Raw genomic sequence first — 21,234 nt, 5'->3', positions numbered from 1 at the left:
ATGCTGGACGAGAACGCCGGAGGAAGAACCAGAAGAGCCAGAAGAACCAGAAGATGAAGGAAGATAGAAGAAAGAAGAAGCATTTAAATAAAGGAATTGTCAAAAACTGTCTCTTGTCATTTTTAACATTTTTGACACTTTTTTCGTGAAATGGTAGGGGTACTTATGTACCCCCTTACCATTTCACACAGGGGGGGGGCCGGGATCTGGGGGTCACCTTGTTAAAGGGGGCTTCCAGATTCCGATAAGCCCCCCGCCCGCAGACCCCCACAACCACCGGCCAGGGTTGTGGGGATGAGGCCCTTGTCCTCATCAACATGGGGACAAGGTGTTTTGGGGGGCTACCCTAAAGCACCCTCCCAATGTTGAGGGCATGTGGCCTGGTACGGTTCAGGAGGGAGGGGGGGCCGCACTCTCGTCCCCCCCTCTTTTCCTGCGGCCTGCCAGGTTGCGTGCTCGGATAAGGGTCTGGTATGGATTTTTGGGGGGACCCCACGCCGTTTTTTTTTTTTTTTTTTTGGCGCGGGGTTCCCCTTAAAATGCATACCAGACCTGAAGGGTCTGGTATGGAATTTAGGGGGAACCCCACGTCATTTTTTTTTTTTTTTAATTTTGGCCGGGGTTCCCCTTAATATCCATACCAGACCTGAAGGGCCTGGTATGGAATTTAGGAGGACTCCCACGTCATTTTTTTTTTTTAATTTTGGTTCGGGGTTCCCCTTTGGGGAATTCCCATGCCGTTTTTATCAATGAACTTCTATGTGTATTGTCGGCAATGCAATAGCCGCGGGTAGTTTTAAATGAGTTTTTTCCTTCAAAATGTCATTTTGCTGTCAGACTGTTCTAAACACAGGAAACATGCGCCCCTTTACAGGCATACTATAGACACCCCCCAGGTACGAAATTTAAAGGGATATTACACTTTTATTGTTTGACTTTAAGCATTATTAAAATCACTGCTCCTGAAAAAACGGCCGTTTTTAAAACTTTTTTTTGCATTGATCCATGTCCCCTGGGGCAGGACCCAGGTCCCCAAACACTTTTTATGACAATAACTTGCATATAAGCCTTTAAAATTAGCACTTTTGATTATTCATGTTCGTGTCCCATAGACTTTAATGGTGTTCGCATGTTCGAACGAACTTTTTTCCTGTTCGCATGTTCTGGTGCGAACCGAACAGGGGGGTGTTCGGCTCATCCCTACTGCAGGGCTGCGGCCCGACTGTGCAAAATCACGTACTTGTACGTGATTTTGTGCACACAGTGTAGGGCGCGGGTGCATGCACCGCCGGAGCACTGCTTCCGCTATGATTGGACACAGTGGGAGCCAATCAGCGGGTCCGGTGGCCACCGCAACCCGTAGATCGTTCAGTGGAGAGACGGAGCAGCGGTGTGCCTATGTAAAGAGGCAGACCGCTGATCTGTCAGGGAGCAAAAGAGTGAGCTGTGTTTCAGCTAAGTTAAAACACAGATCTCTCTTTTCCTCCAGTGTATTCCTTCCCCCCACACAGTTAGTAAGGACCTCCCAGGCACACACTTAACCCTTTGATCGCCCCTGGTGTTAGCCCCTTCCTTGTCAGTGTCATTAATACTGTAACTGCATTTTTATTTAGCACTGATCACACTATTGGTGCCACTGTTCCCCAAAAAGTGTCAATTGGTGTGCAATTTGGCTGCCGCAATGTTGGAGTCCCACTAAAAATCGCTTATCGCCGCCATTACTAGTAAAAAAGATCAAAAGTCCCTAAATATATCCTGTAGTTTGTAGATAACGTTTGCGCAAACCAATCAATATACACTTATTGGGATTTTTTTTTTTACCAAAATATGTAGCAAAATACATATTGGCCTAAATTGATAAAGACATTCGATTTTTTTTTTTTTTTTAATTTTTGATTCTTTTTTTTTTTTTTATATATTTTATAGCAGAAAGTAAAAAATATTGTTTTTTATTCAAAATTATTGTATTGGTCTTTTTTTGTTTATAGCGCAAAAAAGAAAAAACACAGAGGTGATCAAATACCATCAAAAGAAAGCTCTATTTGTGGGCCAAAAAGGACATCAATTTTATTTGGGTACAGCATTGCACGACTGTGCAATTGGCAGTTAAAGTAAAATATTTCAAATAAGTAATTTTGTTTCTTCACTGATGTGTGCTGATAGGCTGCACGGATAATCAGTGCCCTGATAATATGTGTAAGAGATGTGTTGACAGGCTTGCTGATTAAAGAGGAAGTAAACCCCTGATGGGTTTTACTTCCTCTTTTGCTCGCTGCAAAGCCTGCAACTTAAAAGCATAATGGGCCAGTATGCATCGCATACTAGCCCATTATGTGCCACTTACCTGCAAAAGAATCCAGCGATGTCCCCTGTGTAGGCAGCGTTCACCTTCTGGCCCCTCTTCCTTCCGGGCTGCGGACTCCGGCTCTGTGATTCGTCTGAGCCACATGCCGTCCCTCCCGTGCATGCGCACAGGAGCCACGATTAACGGCACAGGCTAGGGAAGAAACGGTACTTAGTTTAGTTTCTTCCCCGCGCATGCGCCGTTGGAATTTTCGGCGGACTACAAGTGAAATATCTCCTAAACGGCGCACGTTTCTTATTCTAGGCTTACCTAGAGGTAGAAGTCCAAAAAATGGGTTTACAGCCTCTTTAACGTCTCTCCTTTCCTTCAACAGACACAGCGTGGAAGGAAAAGACTGTAGCTAACCGGCAAGTCAGTTTACTTGAGGTCAGCTGCGATTGGACACTCCTCTTCACATGATAAAAGGCTGCTGTGATTGGTTCTTTACCCCGATCTGTAATAAGCAGTGTCCGAATGTAGTGGTCACAGAGTGCATCCGATGAGTACACCCAGAAGTTGGGGTTCTGGGAGGACCTCTATGGATGCCCTCCCAGAACTGGAAAACCACGCTGTAGCTGTCTTTTGCATATAGCGCGATCGGGAGGTGGTTAAAGCATTAGTAAACTCATTTACAATTTGAACGTACAGGTAAGCTTATAATAAGTCTTAGCTGTAGGTACGGTTTATATCTCCAAAACTTGCGCCATTTTGGAAATATTTGCATCACCTTTAGATGATGACGTCACTGCGCATACATACTGATGCTCTTCACCCAGTGACTTGTCATGCAATTTGACAGCTCCACCCTATTATTGGCAATGGAACCATTGAAATCGGTGCAACTCTGACTTTGCAGTGCCACACTGATTTGAAAAAAAAAGCCTCTTGCACTATTTTTTGCGCTTTCAGGAGTGACTTGCATAGACATCTATGCACGAAATGGCACAGATATCAGCCAAATAGCACCTGAAATTGTGCTACTTCAAGTGAAGTAGCACAATTTCGAAAGCATCATTGTGAACCATGGGTCAGAAAATAATAAAAATATAAGGTCGGCAGACTTTACTAGAGATTGAAATCTTGTTGCTGGGACTGCACATGCAAGTGTTCATTTAAAATAAAGAACAACTTTCCTTCTTTCTCACCTGACTACTCAGTCATTTCCTACCATGTATACAAGCAACTGGAAAAGGTTTAAGCCATTTGTAGTGTCAGATTAATAGGTTTAACAATTTAAAAAAAAAAAAAAAAAAGTTGTTTCCGCCCGGTTTCGAACCGGGGACCTTTCGCGTGTTAGGCGAACGTGATAACCACTACACTACGGAAACTTCACTAGGTGTCTTACTGCAGTATAACTCAGATCACCTGATCATAGATCAACATTGGGCTTTTTTAATTTTTTTTAAATTTATTGTTAAGAGATTCAAGATTAGGGATGAGCCGAACACCCCCCTGTTCGGTTCGCACCAGAACATGCGAACAGGAAAAAAGTTTGTTCGAACATGCGAACACCGTTAAAGTCTATGGGACACGAACATGAATAATCAAAAGTGCTAATTTTAAAGGCTTATATGCAAGTTATTGTCATAAAAAGTGTTTGGGGACCTGGGTCCTGCCCCAGGAGACATGGATCAATGCAAAAAAAAGTTTTAAAAACGGCCGTTTTTTCAGGAGCAGTGATTTTAATAATGCTTAAAGTCAAACAATAAAAGTGTAATATCCCTTTAAATTTCGTACCTGGGGGGTGTCTATAGTATGCCTGTAAAGGGGCGCATGTTTCCTGTGTTTAGAACAGTCTGACAGCAAAATGACATTTTGAAGGAAAAAACTCATTTAAAACTACCCGCGGCTATTGCATTGCCGACAATACACATAGAAGTTCATTGATAAAAACGGCATGGGAATTCCCCAAAGGGGAACCCCGAACCAAAATTAAAAAAAAAAAATGACGTGGGAGTCCCCCTAAATTCCATACCAGGCCCTTCAGGTCTGGTATGGATATTAAGGGGAACCCCGGCCAAAATTAAAAAAAAAAAATGACGTGGGGTTCCCCCTAAATTCCATACCAGACCCTTCAGGTCTGGTATGGATTTTAAGGGGAACCCCGCGCCAAAAAAAAAAAAAAAAAAAACGGCGTGGGGTCCCCCCAAAAATCCATACCAGACCCTTATCCGAGCACGCAACCTGGCAGGCCGCAGGAAAAGAGGGGGGGACGAGAGTGCGGCCCCCCCTCCCTCCTGAACCGTACCAGGCCACATGCCCTCAACATTGGGAGGGTGCTTTGGGGTAGCCCCCCAAAACACCTTGTCCCCATGTTGATGAGGACAAGGGCCTCATCCCCACAACCCTGGCCGGTGGTTGTGGGGGTCTGCGGGCGGGGGGCTTATCGGAATCTGGAAGCCCCCTTTAACAAGGTGACCCCCAGATCCCGGCCCCCCCCCTGTGTGAAATGGTAAGGGGGTACATAAGTACCCCTACCATTTCACAAAAAAAGTGTCAAAAATGTTAAAAATGACAAGAGACAGTTTTTGACAATTCCTTTATTTAAATGCTTCTTCTTTCTTCTATCTTCCTTCATCTTCTGGTTCTTCTGGCTCTTCTGGTTCTTCCTCCGGCGTTCTCGTCCAGCATCTCCTCCGCGGCGTCTTCTGTCTTCTTCTCCTCGGGCCGCTCCGCACCCATGGCATGGGGGGGAGGCTCCCGCTCTTCTCTTCTTCTTTTCTTCTCTTCTTCTCTTCTTCATTTTCTTCTCCGGGCCGCTCCGCAATCCATGCTGGCATGGAGGGAGGCTCCCGCTGTGTGACGGCGCTCCTCGTCTGACAGTTCTTAAATAACGGGGGGGCGGGGCCACCCGGTGACCCCGCCCCCCTCTGACGCACGGTGACTTGACGGGACTTCCCTGTGGCATTCCCCGTGACGTCACAGGGAAGTCCCGTCAAGTCACCGTGCGTCAGAGGGGGGCGGGGTCACCGGGTGGCCCCGCCCCCCCGTTATTTAAGAACTGTCAGACGAGGAGCGCCGTCACACAGCGGGAGCCTCCCTCCATGCCAGCATGGATTGCGGAGCGGCCCGGAGAAGAAAATGAAGAAGAGAAGAAGAGAAGAAAAGAAGAAGAGAAGAGCGGGAGCCTCCCCCCATGCCATGGGTGCGGAGCGGCCCGAGGAGAAGAAGATAGAAGATGCCGCGGAGGAGATGCTGGACGAGAACGCCGGAAGAAGAACCAGAAGACCCAGAAGAACCAGAAGAACCAGAAGATGAAGGAAGATAGAAGAAAGAAGAAGCATTTAAATAAAGGAATTGTCAAAAACTGTCTCTTGTCATTTTTAACATTTTTGACACTTTTTTCGTGAAATGGTAGGGGTACTTATGTACCCCCTTACCATTTCACACGGGGGGGGCCGGGATCTGGGGGTCACCTTGTTAAAGGGGGCTTCCAGATTCCGATAAGCCCCCCGCCCGCAGACCCCCACAACCACCGGCCAGGGTTGTGGGGATGAGGCCCTTGTCCTCATCAACATGGGGACAAGGTGTTTTGGGGGGCTACCCCAAAGCACCCTCCCAATGTTGAGGGCATGTGGCCTGGTACGGTTCAGGAGGGAGGGGGGGCCGCACTCTCATCCCCCCCTCTTTTCCTGCGGCCTGCCAGGTTGCGTGCTCGGATAAGGGTCTGGTATGGATTTTTGGGGGGACCCCACGCCGTTTTTTTTTTTTTTTTTGGCGCGGGGTTCCCCTTAAAATCCATACCAGACCTGAAGGGTCTGGTATGGAATTTAGGGGGAACCCCACGTCATTTTTTTTTTTTAATTTTGGCCGGGGTTCCCCTTAATATCCATACCAGATCTGAAGGGCCTGGTATGGAATTTAGGGGGACTCCCACGTCATTTTTTTTTTTTTAATTTTGGTTCGGGGTTCCCCTTTGGGGAATTCCCATGCCGTTTTTATCAATGAACTTCTATGTGTATTGTCGGCAATGCAATAGCCGCGGGTAGTTTTAAATGAGTTTTTTCCTTCAAAATGTCATTTTGCTGTCAGACTGTTCTAAACACAGGAAACATGCGCCCCTTTACAGGCACACTATAGACACCCCCCAGGTATGAAATTTAAAGGGATATTACACTTTTATTGATTGACTTTAAGCATTATTAAAATCACTGCTCCTGAAAAAACGGCCGTTTTTAAAACTTTTTTTTGCATTGATCCATGTCCCCTGGGGCAGGACCCAGGTCCCCAAACACTTTTTATGACAATAACTTGCATATTAGCCTTTAAAATTAGCACTTTTGATTTCTCCCATAGACTTTTAAAGGGTGTTCCGCCATTCGAATTTGCCGCGAACACCCCAAATTGTTCGCTGTTCGGTGAACTTGCGAACAGCCAATGTTCGAGTCGAACATGAGTTCGACTCGAACTCGAAGCTCATCCCTATTCAAGATATGTTAGGTGTGTATTAACGAGTTTGAAAGACACATTTTTATACTGTATACAGCCATATAAAAATAAGAGGAAAAATTAAATTAAGCGTCCCTGGGTGGGCTCGAACCACCAACCTTTCGGTTAACAGCCGAACGCGCTAACCGATTGCGCCACAGAGACCTTGCTGATGATTATTGTGGAAAAGAGAGATCCTAATACATTATCCATTCATTACATTACAGAGATCTTGCTGATGCTTTTATAATAATATGAAATAGTTTATGTCGTATTGGACTACTGATAAGTGCTGCAAGATTCTTCAAATGATTATATCTGTGTAGATGGAGCATCTATAGTAAAATGAGTATGATAATTAAGAATTAATACAGTGAAATAAATAATCTAGGGAATTATCAAGACTTTCTGTGCAATCCTTTCTTCATTCAAATATATGACTGAATAAAATTAATCATTTTAATTACAATTAAAATGTGTCATTCCAATAAATGATTGAATAAAATGATTTAGTTTAATGACAATTAAAACTTGCCATGGCAAAATATGATTCCCATACCGGGAGTCGAACCCGGGCCGCCTGGGTGAAAACCAGGAATCCTAACCGCTAGACCATATGGGAGGCTGTTGAAAAGATATGGAGTTTGGCAGTGAAGGGTATATTCTATACTTCTAGGATAACCCATGAGTACATATCACATGGGCACATTTTTCAAAAGGTTCTGCAATCCTCAACCCCATACAAATTAAAAGCATAGGTGTGCGCAGCCCTATTGCATTAGGGTGTGCACCCCAAAGCTAAAAAACACTAAAGCATAGTAAACTGTGTTTACTAAGCTTCAGTTTGTAAATAAACACAGTGAGTGTGTTCACTGCATTCAATTAGCAAAGGAAGGGGCCAGTAAATGACACAATGACTAGCCCTTTCTCCTGCTCTCCATCCTGAAACATCCCCCGCAGCAGCCAAGGGGAGAGGAGCTTTACCACTAATGCACCCGCAGTTGCATTGTCAAAGGGCTCTTAGTGAACCCTGGAGGTTGCTCGCTCTAACTGGGTGCCACTCAGGTAACGCTTTGTATTTTCTCAATGTGTGTGAAGCGTTCTATGATTGGATGAGGTGGAGAGGCATCACAATTTCCACCACATCCAATCAGAGAACGCCTTGTATTCATTAATAATATTGGCTTGAGGGATAACTTCCCTCAATCGCATCAGGCAGTTGGAGTGGAAATTGTAGGAGCAGGGTACATCCGTAGTCTTGTCTCTCTTAGGGTTGCCACCTGCCTGGGATTCCCCTGGACAGTCCGGGTTGTGAATCATGTCAGACTAAAATCCGGACACCAGTGGCGGCTGGTGCTCAATTTTTTTGGGGGGGGCGTGGCAGACAAACCTGCCCCCTTCACTCGCACAAGAACCTTCCCCCACCCCCCGCGTGAGATGAACGGGAAGGCGGCGATCAGTCCAGCCTCACCTTAGGTTGCTCCTCACTCCAGGCTCCCAGCCGAAAAGGCGTTGCTTCTCTTTCCGGTCAAACAGGAAATGGGTCCTGAGACCCAATTGGCTGAGAGTCACAAGACTCCCTGGCCGACCGGGTCTCAGGACCTGCTTCCTAATTGGCCAGGAGGAGAAGCAGGAAGACTATAGCGAATATTAATTTGCTATTTTCACACAACTGAGTGGGCTCAGGGTGCAGTGCTCTGCACCCCGAGCCCAACCTTTTTTTAAGCCAATTAGAGCCTCAGGCTCTAATCATGTGCTTCTAAAAAAACATTGAAATCAATGCATCTGGCGCCCTGCATGTAGACTGCGCCCCTAATGAAACAGCCGTTACTGCCAGAAACATTATTCAAACCGGGCTGTGGCTCCCCAAGTAACCAAGATAGTCACACACAAATCTGTTGCTGTCCGGGAGCTGTGGACTGCTGTCTGGTGGCAGGTTTGGCGTCACTGGGGGGCAGGAAGCTGAGCAGCAAGAGCAGTTTGGCCTCACCCACTGTTCGCTGCAACACACTGTGAGCATAGTAAAGGTGTCCCAGGCTGATAAAGTGTTCGGGTTTGGCTTGCAGAAAAGGCGGCAACCCTAGTCTCTCTCTCTCTCTTCATCACCATCTAAACCAATAATTTCTTCCAGGCATCTGAATAAACAGAAAAGATCTGTTATGCATAGAAAACTGAATGAGAAATACAAAAGTCATTAATCTCAAATAAAATCCTAAAGTCCATCATTTCTTCATTGCTTAGGTTGCGTATGTTCCAAATGTTGAGTCTCTGGTTCTCTTTATTGTCAGTGTAGCACCCTTTAGGTAGGTAGGTGCTAGAGGTAGGATTTTTATTAGGACAGGTAAATTTAGGCAGGCCTGGCTGGCAGTCAGGCCTGTTTGTTTTGTTCTGATCTGGGCTGGGAGTGGCTCAGGGTAGCAGCTAGTGACTCACAGGCAGCATCACCAAGACCTCCCTCTTCTTTCCAGAGTTTGCTAGAAAGATCGGGAAAGAGAGGAGAGGAGAGGTGGAGCTGCCTCTGGTGTTTTGGGGAGCCCTGACCAATCCCCAACCTGGATTGGCAGCGGGCAGGCCTCCTTAAATATCCAGGGTCAGCCCAGCTGGGGAGGAGTTGTCAGCTGGAATTGCTGGAGTGAGAGAATGTGGAGGCTGTTGGGTTATTTGAGGGAGCTCCCCAGTCTGGGGGGTGACCTTGGGCCTGGGCTTGGGTGCAGTCGGGACCACCTTCAGGAACGCATGGAGAGGTCCTGGACTGGAGGCACAAGAGAGAGCAAGGAGAGGATAGTGGGAGAGAGCACTGCTAAGAGACCCTAGGGAGGACAACTGGTCGCAGCCAGGAGGGCTGGTGAGTGAGGTACAGTCAGGAGGACTGGGAAGGCACGCCTAAGAGGACTGGGAGTTTGCAGTCTGAGATGGGTGAAGAACCAGAAGTGTGGACTGTGGTGGAAGGGGCAGTGGAAAGAGGCAGCTGCAGCCAGGAGGGCTGGCAGGGCCTGAAGAGGGTTTACTGGAATCAGTAGACATAGTTAAGGCTACTAGCACAAGGTCTTTTCTGCTACACCTGTGGGCCCCGCGGTCCCAGCCTGCAAGGGCATTTGCGGAGGCCTGGCTGAGTCAGTGTCAGGCCTAACCAACAAATAGCACTAGCTGTCCCTGGGGAACCAAGTGATGTGCTGGAGGTGACTAGAAGTAACAGTCTGCAGCAAGTGATGTGCTGGTGGGGTGAGTTGTCCAAAAAAAGATTGCTGTTTATTCATGCTGGGCATCCCATATCTCCCATCACCGTCCAAGTTATACCCCTCAATAAAACAAAACAAAAAAAAAACAAAGTTCACTGACTCTTTTATGCCTCGGAGTGCCTGAGAGTGAATGCAGGACTGAGCAGGGTGATAGACAAACCATAATTCTCAACAGCCCCTGCAGGGGTACCGCTACATCATCATCCTAAAGAAATAAACCTCCTCTCTGCTCCACTCTAGTTGCTAACTGCCAAACTGCCTCCTCCTAGTTTAGCCAGCCAACTTCCCACCAATGATGGGCTGCCAAATGTGCCCTCCTCAGGCCACTGGATGGAAGTTTATACCTCATGTGATATCTAATGTGCATGTAGGCAAGTTGCCTACTGTGAGCTAGTTAGCATGGCTGCCCTAACCAGGGGGAAGGGGTTAATGTCTTCTGCCACTGCTCCAGATCAATATTCACAGGCTTTTTTGGGTCTGACACACTGGTCTCATGTCTTAAAAAATGGACAGCAGTCCAGACCCGAGAGGTTGGCCGAGCCTTGAGTTCCAAAGAGCAGCTGCTGGAGAAGAAGATGCCGAATCGTCAGTATACCAGCATCTATGGACTATGCCTATAAGGGCTCTACCTGTGCAGGTATCCTGGGGCAGCCACCATTAGAGTTAGTTAGGAGAAGGACTTTTGCCTGTTATGCTGTTATGTTGAGTTCCAGCAGCCTGGTCTGAAGTTATTCAAACTAGTGCATGTTGGGTTCTGGCATATTCTTAAGAACCTGGGTCTGTAAAGCACTATGGGGTATGATTGACACAACTACAAGAAGTTAGCTTGGCAAGACAAGGAAGAGGAGGTAGCTGCCACAGTTAACCGAAGGGAAGAACATGCTAAAGGCAAGGTGTGGTACCTGGTTAACTGACAGGTCCTCTAGTAGCGAGGGGGGCGGTGCCCTGGCTCCCTCCCTAGCAGTCCGTCTCCCATAGTAACTGGAAACAGACTCACGTTACAGAGATACAACGCCTGATCACAAGGTACTGAAGGAAGGATTTAATGAGCATGCATGAGGTCCACGCTATGTGCTTGGCAGGACCCCATTTTGTTACTGGGAGTGAAGTAACAGAGCTACGTTAGATTAGTAGAGTGGGAGCAGGCGCAGTGCATCCATCCTAATGCAAAACATTCAGGTACAATGTGTAGCAACATTGGACAAACCACCTTCAACTCTACACACGGTGAGGCTCATCTCTAAGTTGGGGAACTGTTAACTGTTAATGTTCAAATTTTCACATAACCACAGTCCCTGCCTGGTCCCAGGCATTGATCCGCGTGAACTATACCCCCCATGTGCACAACCATATCCCAGGCAAAAAAGCAAGGACCCTAAAAGGGAAACCTTTGTACCCCCCGGTACAGTGGGACTTTACAGGCGAACAAAGCAGTTGAATTATAATAAAAACTATTTATTTATTGAAAATTGCTTAAAGAAGCATGAAAACATGAGAATCTAGACATAGATCTATACAAAGTGCTTATGCAGAGTGCAACAAACTTTTTTTTTATATATTTCTTTACACTTTCAATTGTGAATACATATTTCTCCATGAGCCTGACATGTTTCAGAACGGTGTCCCTTCTTCAGAGGCGTATTGAGGAGAGAAAATATGGGTGTATTCAGTATCCAACCTTTGGAAAAAGTAGTGCAAAGACTACGCAAGAAAAGCAAACTCTCCTATGCAGAGAGAAGAATGATGTGATTAAATGAATAGATATATGACCGCCAATTAACTGAGGGTAGACATGGCGGCTTCCATTTGGGCCGAGAGAAAACTCCGCAAAGGCCTCCAAAGAAGAGGATGAACCCCGCCAAATCCACAGTAGAGCCTTTCTTAAATTAAAGATTTTCAAGCGAAATGCTGGAGCGTGGTTGTTGGTGGCGTGTATGTTTGACACTTGTCAAACACTTGACAGCGTCAAACATACACGCCACCAACAATTATATATATATATATATATATATATATATATATATATATATATATATATATATATATTGAATTATAATTCAACTGCTTTGTTCGCCTGTAAAGTCCCACTGTACCGGGGGGTACAAAGGTTTCGCTGTTAGGGTCCTTGCTTTTTTGCAACATATTTTGGGATGTTGGCAACGCTTTACTGAGGGTTATATAATTTCACTCTGTGGTTCACCATACTATATAACCATATCCCAGGAGGCACCCACAAAGAAGTGGAGTACATATCATTCTTGTCTAGGCTAAAGGGGCAATGAGAGGGCTGGAGCATGCAGAAAAAAAGTAAATATATTTTTGGGTTGGAGGACAGGCTTTAATCATGCAAAATAATTTTTTGGAGTGAATGTCCGCTTTAACTATATTGGAATTCTTTGTGGATTAACAAATGAGGTTCACCGTTATATGGCAATATCATACAAACCTGGCATATATATCATCTGTCCAAAAATGCCTTCCGGCTCAAAGGAAGCCAGATATTACACAAATGAATCTGAGGTTTTGAAACTTCCTTGTGAGACAGTTGTGATGAGGAAAGTCAACCACATACATCCTTTCTGAAGCGGATGTTGCAAAAGTTTTGCATTAGTAGAACAGCACATTCAAATCATGCAAAGTAAATGGCATCTGATGGAGTGAACCTGATCTAAACAGGAGAAAGCTCCAAGAGATCTCTGCACATCTTTTTCAATATTCTTGAGTCTTCCAAAATGCCTTTAATCTCAGGTATTCAGAGTCACGGCAGCTTCCAGCAATTTGCAAATGTTATGCCCCGTACACACGGTCGGATTTTCCGATGGAAAATGTCCGATAGGAGTGTGTTGTCGGAAATTCCGACCGTGTGTGGGCTCCATCGGACATTTTCCATCGGATTTTCCGACACACAAAGTTTGAGAGCAGGATATAAAATTTTCCGACAACAAAATCCGTTGTCGGAATTTCCGATCGTGTGTACACAAATCCGACGGACAAAGTGCCACGCATGCTCAGAATAAATAAAGAGATGAAAGCTATTGGCCACTGCCCCGTTTATAGTCCCGACGTACGTGTTTTACGTCACCGCGTTCAGAATGATCGGATTTTCCGACAACTTTGTGTGACCGTGTGTATGCAAAACAAGTTTGAGCCAACATCCGTCGGAAAAAATCCTAGGATTTTGTTGTCGGAATGTCCGAACAAAGTCCGACCGTGTGTATGGGGCATTACACCTTTACAATGGATTCTACAGCAATACATGGAATGTGATGTTACTACATAGATCAGTGTTTCTCAACCACCTGAGTAATCTGCAAATATTATTTTTTTTTTTTTTAACTTTGAGGCATAGAAGCTCTTCAAAAGAAATGACTAGGCCCAAGTTGCACAAGTACTGTTCTATTCTAAGTATTCTTTTATAGGAATGGCTGTTTTTCTGAAGAGAGGTTTTCACGTGGTGAATTTAGATACAAAATGCTGATAGACAGATTGTTCAATAGTAAAAAAATTGTTGTAAACTTTGAGGAAAGCTATTAAAGTGGTATTAAACCCAAAACCAAAAATGCAGTAGATTGAAGTTTGCCAAATATTAAAGTAGTTTTAAAGCCTTAAGTTTTTTTTTACCTTAATGCATTCTCTGTATTAACACCTTTCTCCCCGGTGTATAGTAAAATGACGGCCGAACGTTCAGCTTCTGTTAAAGGGGCATGAGCGAAAAAAAAAAAGTCTGCCGATCGGCATGCGATTAGTACTCTCAGCCACTTGCTGAGAGCGCTGACTGGTGTATTCTGGTGTGGGGCCGCTCCCCTGTCAGAACACAATAGCTCAGCAGCAAGATCGCTGTACTAACATTGGATAGTTAGTACAATGGCTCATCCCGAGCTCCTTGTTTTGTTTTCTTTCAACCTGCTGTGTTATATGAAAAAAAAATCTGCTAGTGTGTACTAGGCTTAGGCTGCATTCACACTACAGCGTTTTGAATTGCGGGTAGATTTGCCACGGATCTGCCCGCGATTTGACAGCGCCGAGGTGTGATTGACAAATTGTGGGACTCACATTCGAGATGCCATTCATTTGAATGACACCTCAAATCATGGTGTGGGTCTGCCGCGATTGTCACACGATAAATCGCGATGCAATCACGGCAACCCGCATCGTGGGACGCATGTCGCTCCAAAAGTAGCTCCTGAACTATTTTTGTGCAACATGTGTCCCGCGATGCGGGTTGCAGCACGTTTTATGGCATGACAATCTCGGTAGACCCGCACCGAGATTTGAGGTGTCATTCAAATGTAAGGCATCTCAAATGCTTGTGCCGCGTTTTGTCACACTTCGGCGCTGTCAAATCGCAGGCAAATCTGCCTGCAATTCAAAACACTGTAGTACAAATGAAGCCTTAAGGCTATATTCACATGGGGGATGGGGTGCCGATAGTTTGTTGCATACCTCCCAACTTTTTGAGATGGGCATGAGGGACACCTATTAGCATAAGTATGTAGTCACAGGCAGTGGCAGTGACCAGGGTGAAGATGCCAAAATGCGCCCCCCCCCCCCTCGCAGAGCAGGGGGTGGAGCTAGTATAAGCATTTGCAAAAACATATATGATGGCTGCAGAGGGCACCAGTATTACTATTTACATTTGTGATTGGTCATCACAATGATCACAAAGTACACAGCCAATTAGATTGCTTTGATGACAGCTTGGTTCGCAGCCAATAATGAGTAACCTGGCTGCCCAAGGGTGATTTTTGAAGATTATAAATGGTGCTCTAGAACTAGCTGAAGCTGATCTTGGTCCTGCTGGAAAACATCTTTCGATATGGGGGCTGCAGCACTGATCATTGTATTCTGACAGTGGAGGAGTTCTGCTGTCAGAGTACAATAGCACAGAGGGGGGATTCCTCCACCCACCTTGTTTGAGTGGATGCATGGATCTGTTCAGCCTGCTGGAAAAATAAATAATAGCATATACGAGGACTGCACTGATACCGATATCGGTGCTGATACTAAGCATTTGCACAAGTATTTGTACAGCTGCTTGTCTGACAGAAGATCTCACAACCAGTTTCCGTCGAACAGACATGCTGAAAAACCAGCAGCCGATCGGCATCCGATCAGCACTTGCAGGCAACGGCTGCAAGCTCTCACCGATGTGTGCTGGCGGGGGGGCTGTCCCCCTGTCAGAACAATAGCACAGCGGGCAAATTGCTGTACTACCATTGCATAGTTAGCTCAGCGACCTCCTCTATTTTTTTTTTTTCGTTCAGCCAGCTAGGTTGAATGGGAAAAAAAAAAACTTAATGTGTGTACTAGGCATTACTGGCTGGATCACCAGATCAAAAATAAAAGAAAAATAAATATATATATATATAGCTGCAATATAACACATTCTTGTTTTTTGGTTTAATAGTTTGTTAAATTTGAATCGCACTAGTCAGTTCTTTGTATGTATAAACTAGAAGGGCTGCTAGATCACAAAAGTGATATCAGATAAGTAATAAAAAAAACACTTCCTCTTTCTTTATAGATACCACATCCTCATTCTGCACAGAGACCTTCCAGAGTCAGAAGCACACAACACCAGAGATACATCTCCTGCCTGCACCATGGACCAAGAAATCCTGGGACACATCGTCCTTCTGGCAATTGTCACTTTGATCAGCGTTATCCAGAATGGTAGGATTAGTAATTCAAAATTAATAGTGCAGATCATACTAACTTAATTTTAAAAAAAATATTTGTTTTTACGTTTGCCTTATACATTGATTTGTGCCTGTAACCTGTAGAATAGATGGCATGTATTCCTCATTTTTTTTAGGTCACATTACCTTTCTTTTACCTTTATCTATTTTTCGCTTTGCTGTGTCCTTTCAGCAATGTCCACCTTTTCAGATTTTGCGCACTGTCATGGGAGCCCCTATGTTTACATAACTAATTGGTAACTTACTGTTGGTTGTAAGCAGCAGTCTTCCATAGTGCAGCTCTCAGCATCCTCTCGGTAGAAGCAATTGACATTGGACTTTTATAGATTATATCCTTAGATTATATCCTACCCATATTAGATCTGAACCATAGAAAACTGTATGCACTTAACTACGCTAAGTAGTAAGCTAAATAGACACTGCTATCCAGTATTGCAATAGGTTATCTACTGTAGCCAAGGTCTTACAACGGCCCTGTACTATCCTGGTAGTAAAGCTGAAGACATCGGTGTGATTAGCAAGTAGCCAGGGTTAATAGATGGATGCTGCCATCAACTGATGCTGCTTAAAGTTTGAGCTTAAGGTATTCTGTCACACCCTGAGCTCACCATTGCAGTGTTGTAGTTGGGTGTCTAGATTCACAGGATTAGGCAATGTTTTTGCTGATGTTTCTTAAACCGGTCATAAATGGATAAAGATGATCAGCCGAATTTCGATCCATCTACGGCGCCGTTCCTGCTCAAGAGAATTTGATCTAATGATTGGCTTTTCTTGAACAGGAATGTGGGAAAATGTTTATTCGATCTTTGGCTGCAACCAATTGGCTGTAGCACTGATCAGTGTAATCTGACAGCAGAGGAGTCCTCAGTGTCAGAAACAGAAGCATTGCAGGGAGGATTCCTTCATCTACCTCGCTAATGTGGATGGGTTTTGTTTTTTTTTTTTAACCACTTTAGGACTGCCCACAGTACTTTTACTGTGAGCTGGCAGCACGGCCAAGCTCAGCAATGTATGTGCACTGGTGTGCCCCTACCATAACCGATGTGTCCACCAGACACAATGGAGTACAGTTCCTGTAATCCACAGGATTAAGGCTCAAAGCAGCTGCCGGGAAAACATGATCACAATGTATTCACAACTGTTATGTACAAGTTTAATTCATAACAACCGTGCTAACTGTAGTGATGCTGTGATTGGCCCAAAGGTATCACATGGTACCTGGCACCCTGTACCTAGTGACTAGCTGTAGCCAATCACAGAAACAGTAAGTACAGCTGTTATGAATGAAACCCTTTCATGACAGTTCAAAAGATTGCTGTTACAGTGATCAACAATGCAACAGCAATCACAGTTTTAAAAAAAAAATCAATTTTTTTTTTTATTTTGCATACTGTCACCAGTCAATATTCCTGATCACAGACACACCAGTCATATGATGACACTGAATTGCACTGGTGACAGTATGTAAAAAAAAAAAGTGAAAAAATATATTATATTTAGTTTCTTCATATTCCAAAAAATTGTGACAAAAAAATGACAACTTCAAAAAACTTGTTATGCCTCTTACTAAATACCTTGGACTGCCTACTTTTCAAAAAGGGGTCATTTGGGGGCAGTTATACTGTCCTGGCATCTCAGGGCCTCAAGAAATTAGAGAGACTGTCAGTATTTTAGAATTGATAATTTTTCAAATATATATCTTGTAGTTTGTAGACTCTATAACGTTCACACAAACTAAATTATATACACTGATTTGGGTTATTTTTACCAAAGAAATGTAGGCATTTTGACCTAAATATATGAAAAAATGATATTTATTTAAAAAAAATTATTTTAGAAACTAAGAACATTTTTTTTTTTTAAATCAGTCTTTTATAGTTTATTTAGCAGAAAAAGAAAAAAAACAAAACCCAGTGGTGATTAAATACTACCAAAGAAAGCCCATATTTGTATGAAAGAAATGATAAAATATTAATTTGCATACAGTGTTGCATGACTGAGGAATGACGGTTAAAGTAGTACAGTGCTGAATAGCAAAATATGGCCTGGTCATAAAGGGGGTAAAACCTTCTGGAGGTCAATTGGTTTACAGCCCCACTGGCTGTTAAAAGAAAAACAATTGATCTATGGCCAGTTTTAGCCTATAAAAAATCGATTGGCAGTTTACCATGAATAGAAGAAGGACCCCGTATGGACACAGATGGTATACCCAATAATGAAATGCATTGTGGGCATGAGAATGGCCACTGTACCCTAAAATTAGACTCAATCCAAACAAAGAATTTATTGAGACTTTTAAAGTGCCATAAAAATCACACCAACCAGTCTATAGGATTCCTAAATTATTATTTTATTAATGCAATGTAAAACACGTAATGTAAATCACTTATAAACATCAGCGACAGCATATCTAGACTATTTATGTACCACCCATACATTCCCATATATGTGCCCTATAATGCCCGTGGTTTAATCAGATTTATACACGTATGTCCAATTTACACGTATCCAAATGCCTAAACATGGGTTCCAGAGTTCCGCCATCAACTTCATCACCCAGTGAGTGGGTGTCTTTCTCAATGTGTTCACAGAACACTGCTTCCTGAGGAGGAATGGTCTATAATATTATAACAAAATTAGAATGAATAAACATATCAATATACATATATCTCCACAATATTAAACGTGGATTTTACCATTAACATAAACACTATGGGGTTGATTTACTAAAATTGGAGAGTGCAAAATCTGGTGCAGCTGTGCATGGTGGCCAATCAAGCTTCTAACTTCAGCTTGATCAATAGAGCTTTGACAAAAAACCTGGAAGCTGAATGGTTTCTATGCAGAGTTGCATTAGACATTGCACTCTCCAGTTTTAGTAAATCAACCTCTATGTGAAGGAGTGAGAATGCTGTACAATTGTAATGTTAACTGTTGCTTAGGTTTTTCAGGGATATGCCACCAAATATCTCCCACATACATTTACCAAGGAGGGCCACCATCCATAAATCAATTGTTTTGATGAGGTTGTGTTCTGGTCCACTCGTTGGGCACCCCAGGGTACTTATACATCGTGTGAAGATACAAAATCTTTACACCATCTTTCTTTGCTGACTTTGTCATCCAGTCTGTGGGCCTCTATGAATGGAGGTTAGCTCAGAGTGTGCCTCATGTCAGGACAGATCAGCCTATGAATGGACCAGGAATGCAGGTTTGGACCACAAAAGTGCCACAAAAGTGCCATTCGACACTAACTCAAGCACTCACAAGCAACTGCTGGAAGGAATTATTCATGCGTATGAAGTGGCTGCAAAAAGGTTGCGAGGGATGAGCAACTGTCAACTCTTGAAATAGCAGTAAAAAGGTGTGATGATACACCGCAGCCATGGCTTGAGGATTGGCTTCTCTGTAGGGTTGCCACATCATCCCTTTAATCCAGGACACACATTAATTACACAGGTTCTGTGGCTGATTAAGGTGGTAATTAAACTCACTTGGTGCCTTATCTGCATTAAATCGGCCTCAGAACCTGTGTAATTAATATGTGTCCTGGATTAAGGACACATATTAATTACACAGGAAACCCTACTTCTCTGGCAGTTCGTACCCCTAGCTTTCAGCCTCCTATCCAGGTGTATTGGTCATGAAGACCCCCCACCCCCTCCCGAAGGTGATCTGCAATCCGTGCTCCGCAACTTGCTCAGCTTCCCTGCTGAGGCGGAGCCTGCTGCTAGGTTAGTAATGTGATTGGGCGGGACTCGAGGAGGGGGTGTGGCCAGCCGCGTCAGTGGTGGGACCCAGCCCTCTCAGGTGCATGATGCAGATATGGTAGGTCACTAAGTCAGTGTGTGCGCGGCAGTGAGCTGCTGTCGATTGTTGAGTGGAGTGGACTGTGTTTGATCTCCCCAGATGGGACATCGTACATTGTGAAAATGGATGAGGATGTTTTTGGGTAGAGATGAGAGTTACATTGTGGAGAGCCTCTTCACAATGTAACTCTCATCCCCACCCAGAATCATCCATCCCTCTCCATCATCCTCATCCCCACCCAGAATTATCCATCCCTCTCTATCATCCTCATCCCCACCCAGAATCATCCATCCCTCTCCACCATCCTCATCCCCACCCAGAATCATCCATCCCTCTCCACCATCCTCATCCCCACCCAGAATCATCCATCCCTCTCCACCATCCTCATCCCCACCCAGAATCATCCATCCCTCTCCATCATCCTCATCCCCACCCAGAATCATCCTCATCCCTCTCCATCATCCTCATCCCCACCCAGAATCATCCATCCCTCTCCACCATCCTCATCCCCACCCAGAATCATCCATCCCTCTCTATCATCCTCATCCCCACCCAGAATCATCCATCCCTCTCCACAATGTATCCCCATCCCCACCCAGAATCATCCATCCCTCTCCACCATCCTCATCCCCACCCAGAATCATCCATCCCTCTCCACAATGTATCCCCATCCCCACCTAGAATCATCCATCCCTCTCCCATCAGCCTCATCCCCACCCAAAATCATCCCCAGAGGGATGTGGATGATTCTGGGTGGGGATGAGAGTTGCATTGTGGAGAGGGATGCAGATGATGACTCGGTGGGATGGCCAGTGGGCGGATTTAGTGGGAGGGCCAGTAAGCGAGCCCTGAGGAATGTTGGTGGTCAGGCCCTGGGGGGGCCCAGGTCTAAAGCTGTGTAAGGGGCCCCAAAATTTCTGATGGCTGCCCTGCGTGTGCACAGTACAAGGATAGAAACATGTACAAAATAAGGGCTCTTTCACACGGGGCAGATCAGTCATGATCCGCCCCGTGAACACCCGCTTGCTCAGCGGGGATCGCTCCGCCGATCCCCGCTGAGCAGGAAGATGACAGGTCCATCGCTGCACGCTGTGCAGCGGCGGACCTGTCAGAGCGCCGCTCTCCCCTATGGGGGATCGGGTGATGACGGACCGTAGTGTCCGTCGTCACCCGATCCGATCCGAAAACGGATGGAAAAGTAGGTTTTTCCTCCGTTACACTTTTCGGATCGGAGCGGGGTCGGATGTCAGCGGACATGTCACCGCTGACATCCGACGCTCCATAGGGATGAATGTATGTCCGTTTTTCATCCGAAAACGGAAGGATGAAAAACGGACATACGGATCGTCCGTGTGAAAGAGGCCTTAGGGGAAAACTGTATTCTTTAAAAAAAACACAAACAAAAAAAAAACAATCTTGTTTTACTTACAATGTTCTGCAAAACAAACTATGTATTCTTTTGTGAGAGTTCTACTTTAACTACTAGTGTGTTGTTTCAGTAAATCAGGTGATTTACCCAAAACTCGTCTATGGATGGCCTATGTTATATAGGCAGACAGTTCCTGGAAAGATGACAGGATATAATGCTTGATCTTTACGTTTCCTTCACATACTAGGTGCAGTGACTGGTGCTTTCCTGCATTAGATCAATGGCAGTCACAGCAAGGGAACACAGAAAACAACCGCTTTCTATATGTCCTGTTCACACTGCAAC

The 21,234-nt window shown here is 44.8% G+C and overlaps 1 protein-coding gene and 2 non-coding genes across 3 annotated transcripts in view; 1 reads left to right on the top strand and 2 right to left on the bottom strand.

Annotated features, from left to right (window-relative positions):
• Positions 1-3,599: 3,599 nt before the first annotated feature.
• On the bottom strand, positions 3,600-3,672 carry TRNAV-AAC (transfer RNA valine (anticodon AAC)). The gene has a single exon. It is a non-coding gene; the product is annotated as a tRNA-Val (tRNA).
• A 3,650-nt stretch (positions 3,673-7,322) lies between these two features.
• On the bottom strand, positions 7,323-7,394 carry TRNAE-UUC (transfer RNA glutamic acid (anticodon UUC)). Its single transcript has one exon. It is a non-coding gene; the product is annotated as a tRNA-Glu (tRNA).
• Positions 7,395-15,533: 8,139 nt separating this feature from the next.
• ALOX5AP (arachidonate 5-lipoxygenase activating protein) overlaps positions 15,534-21,234 on the top strand; it is a 37,326-nt gene continuing 31,625 nt past the window's right edge. Inside the window, exon 1 of the mRNA XM_073613361.1 lies at positions 15,534-15,684. Coding sequence (XP_073469462.1) covers positions 15,615-15,684 — 70 coding nt within the window. The 5' untranslated portion in view covers positions 15,534-15,614. The remainder of the gene's footprint in view (positions 15,685-21,234) is intronic.

Source organism: Aquarana catesbeiana, linkage group LG02 (genome assembly GCF_042186555.1).
Source record: "Aquarana catesbeiana isolate 2022-GZ linkage group LG02, ASM4218655v1, whole genome shotgun sequence".
Lineage (NCBI taxonomy): Eukaryota > Metazoa > Chordata > Amphibia > Anura > Ranidae > Aquarana > Aquarana catesbeiana.
Note: the sequence above shows the minus strand (reverse complement) of the source record. Positions and strands in the feature narration are given on the sequence as shown.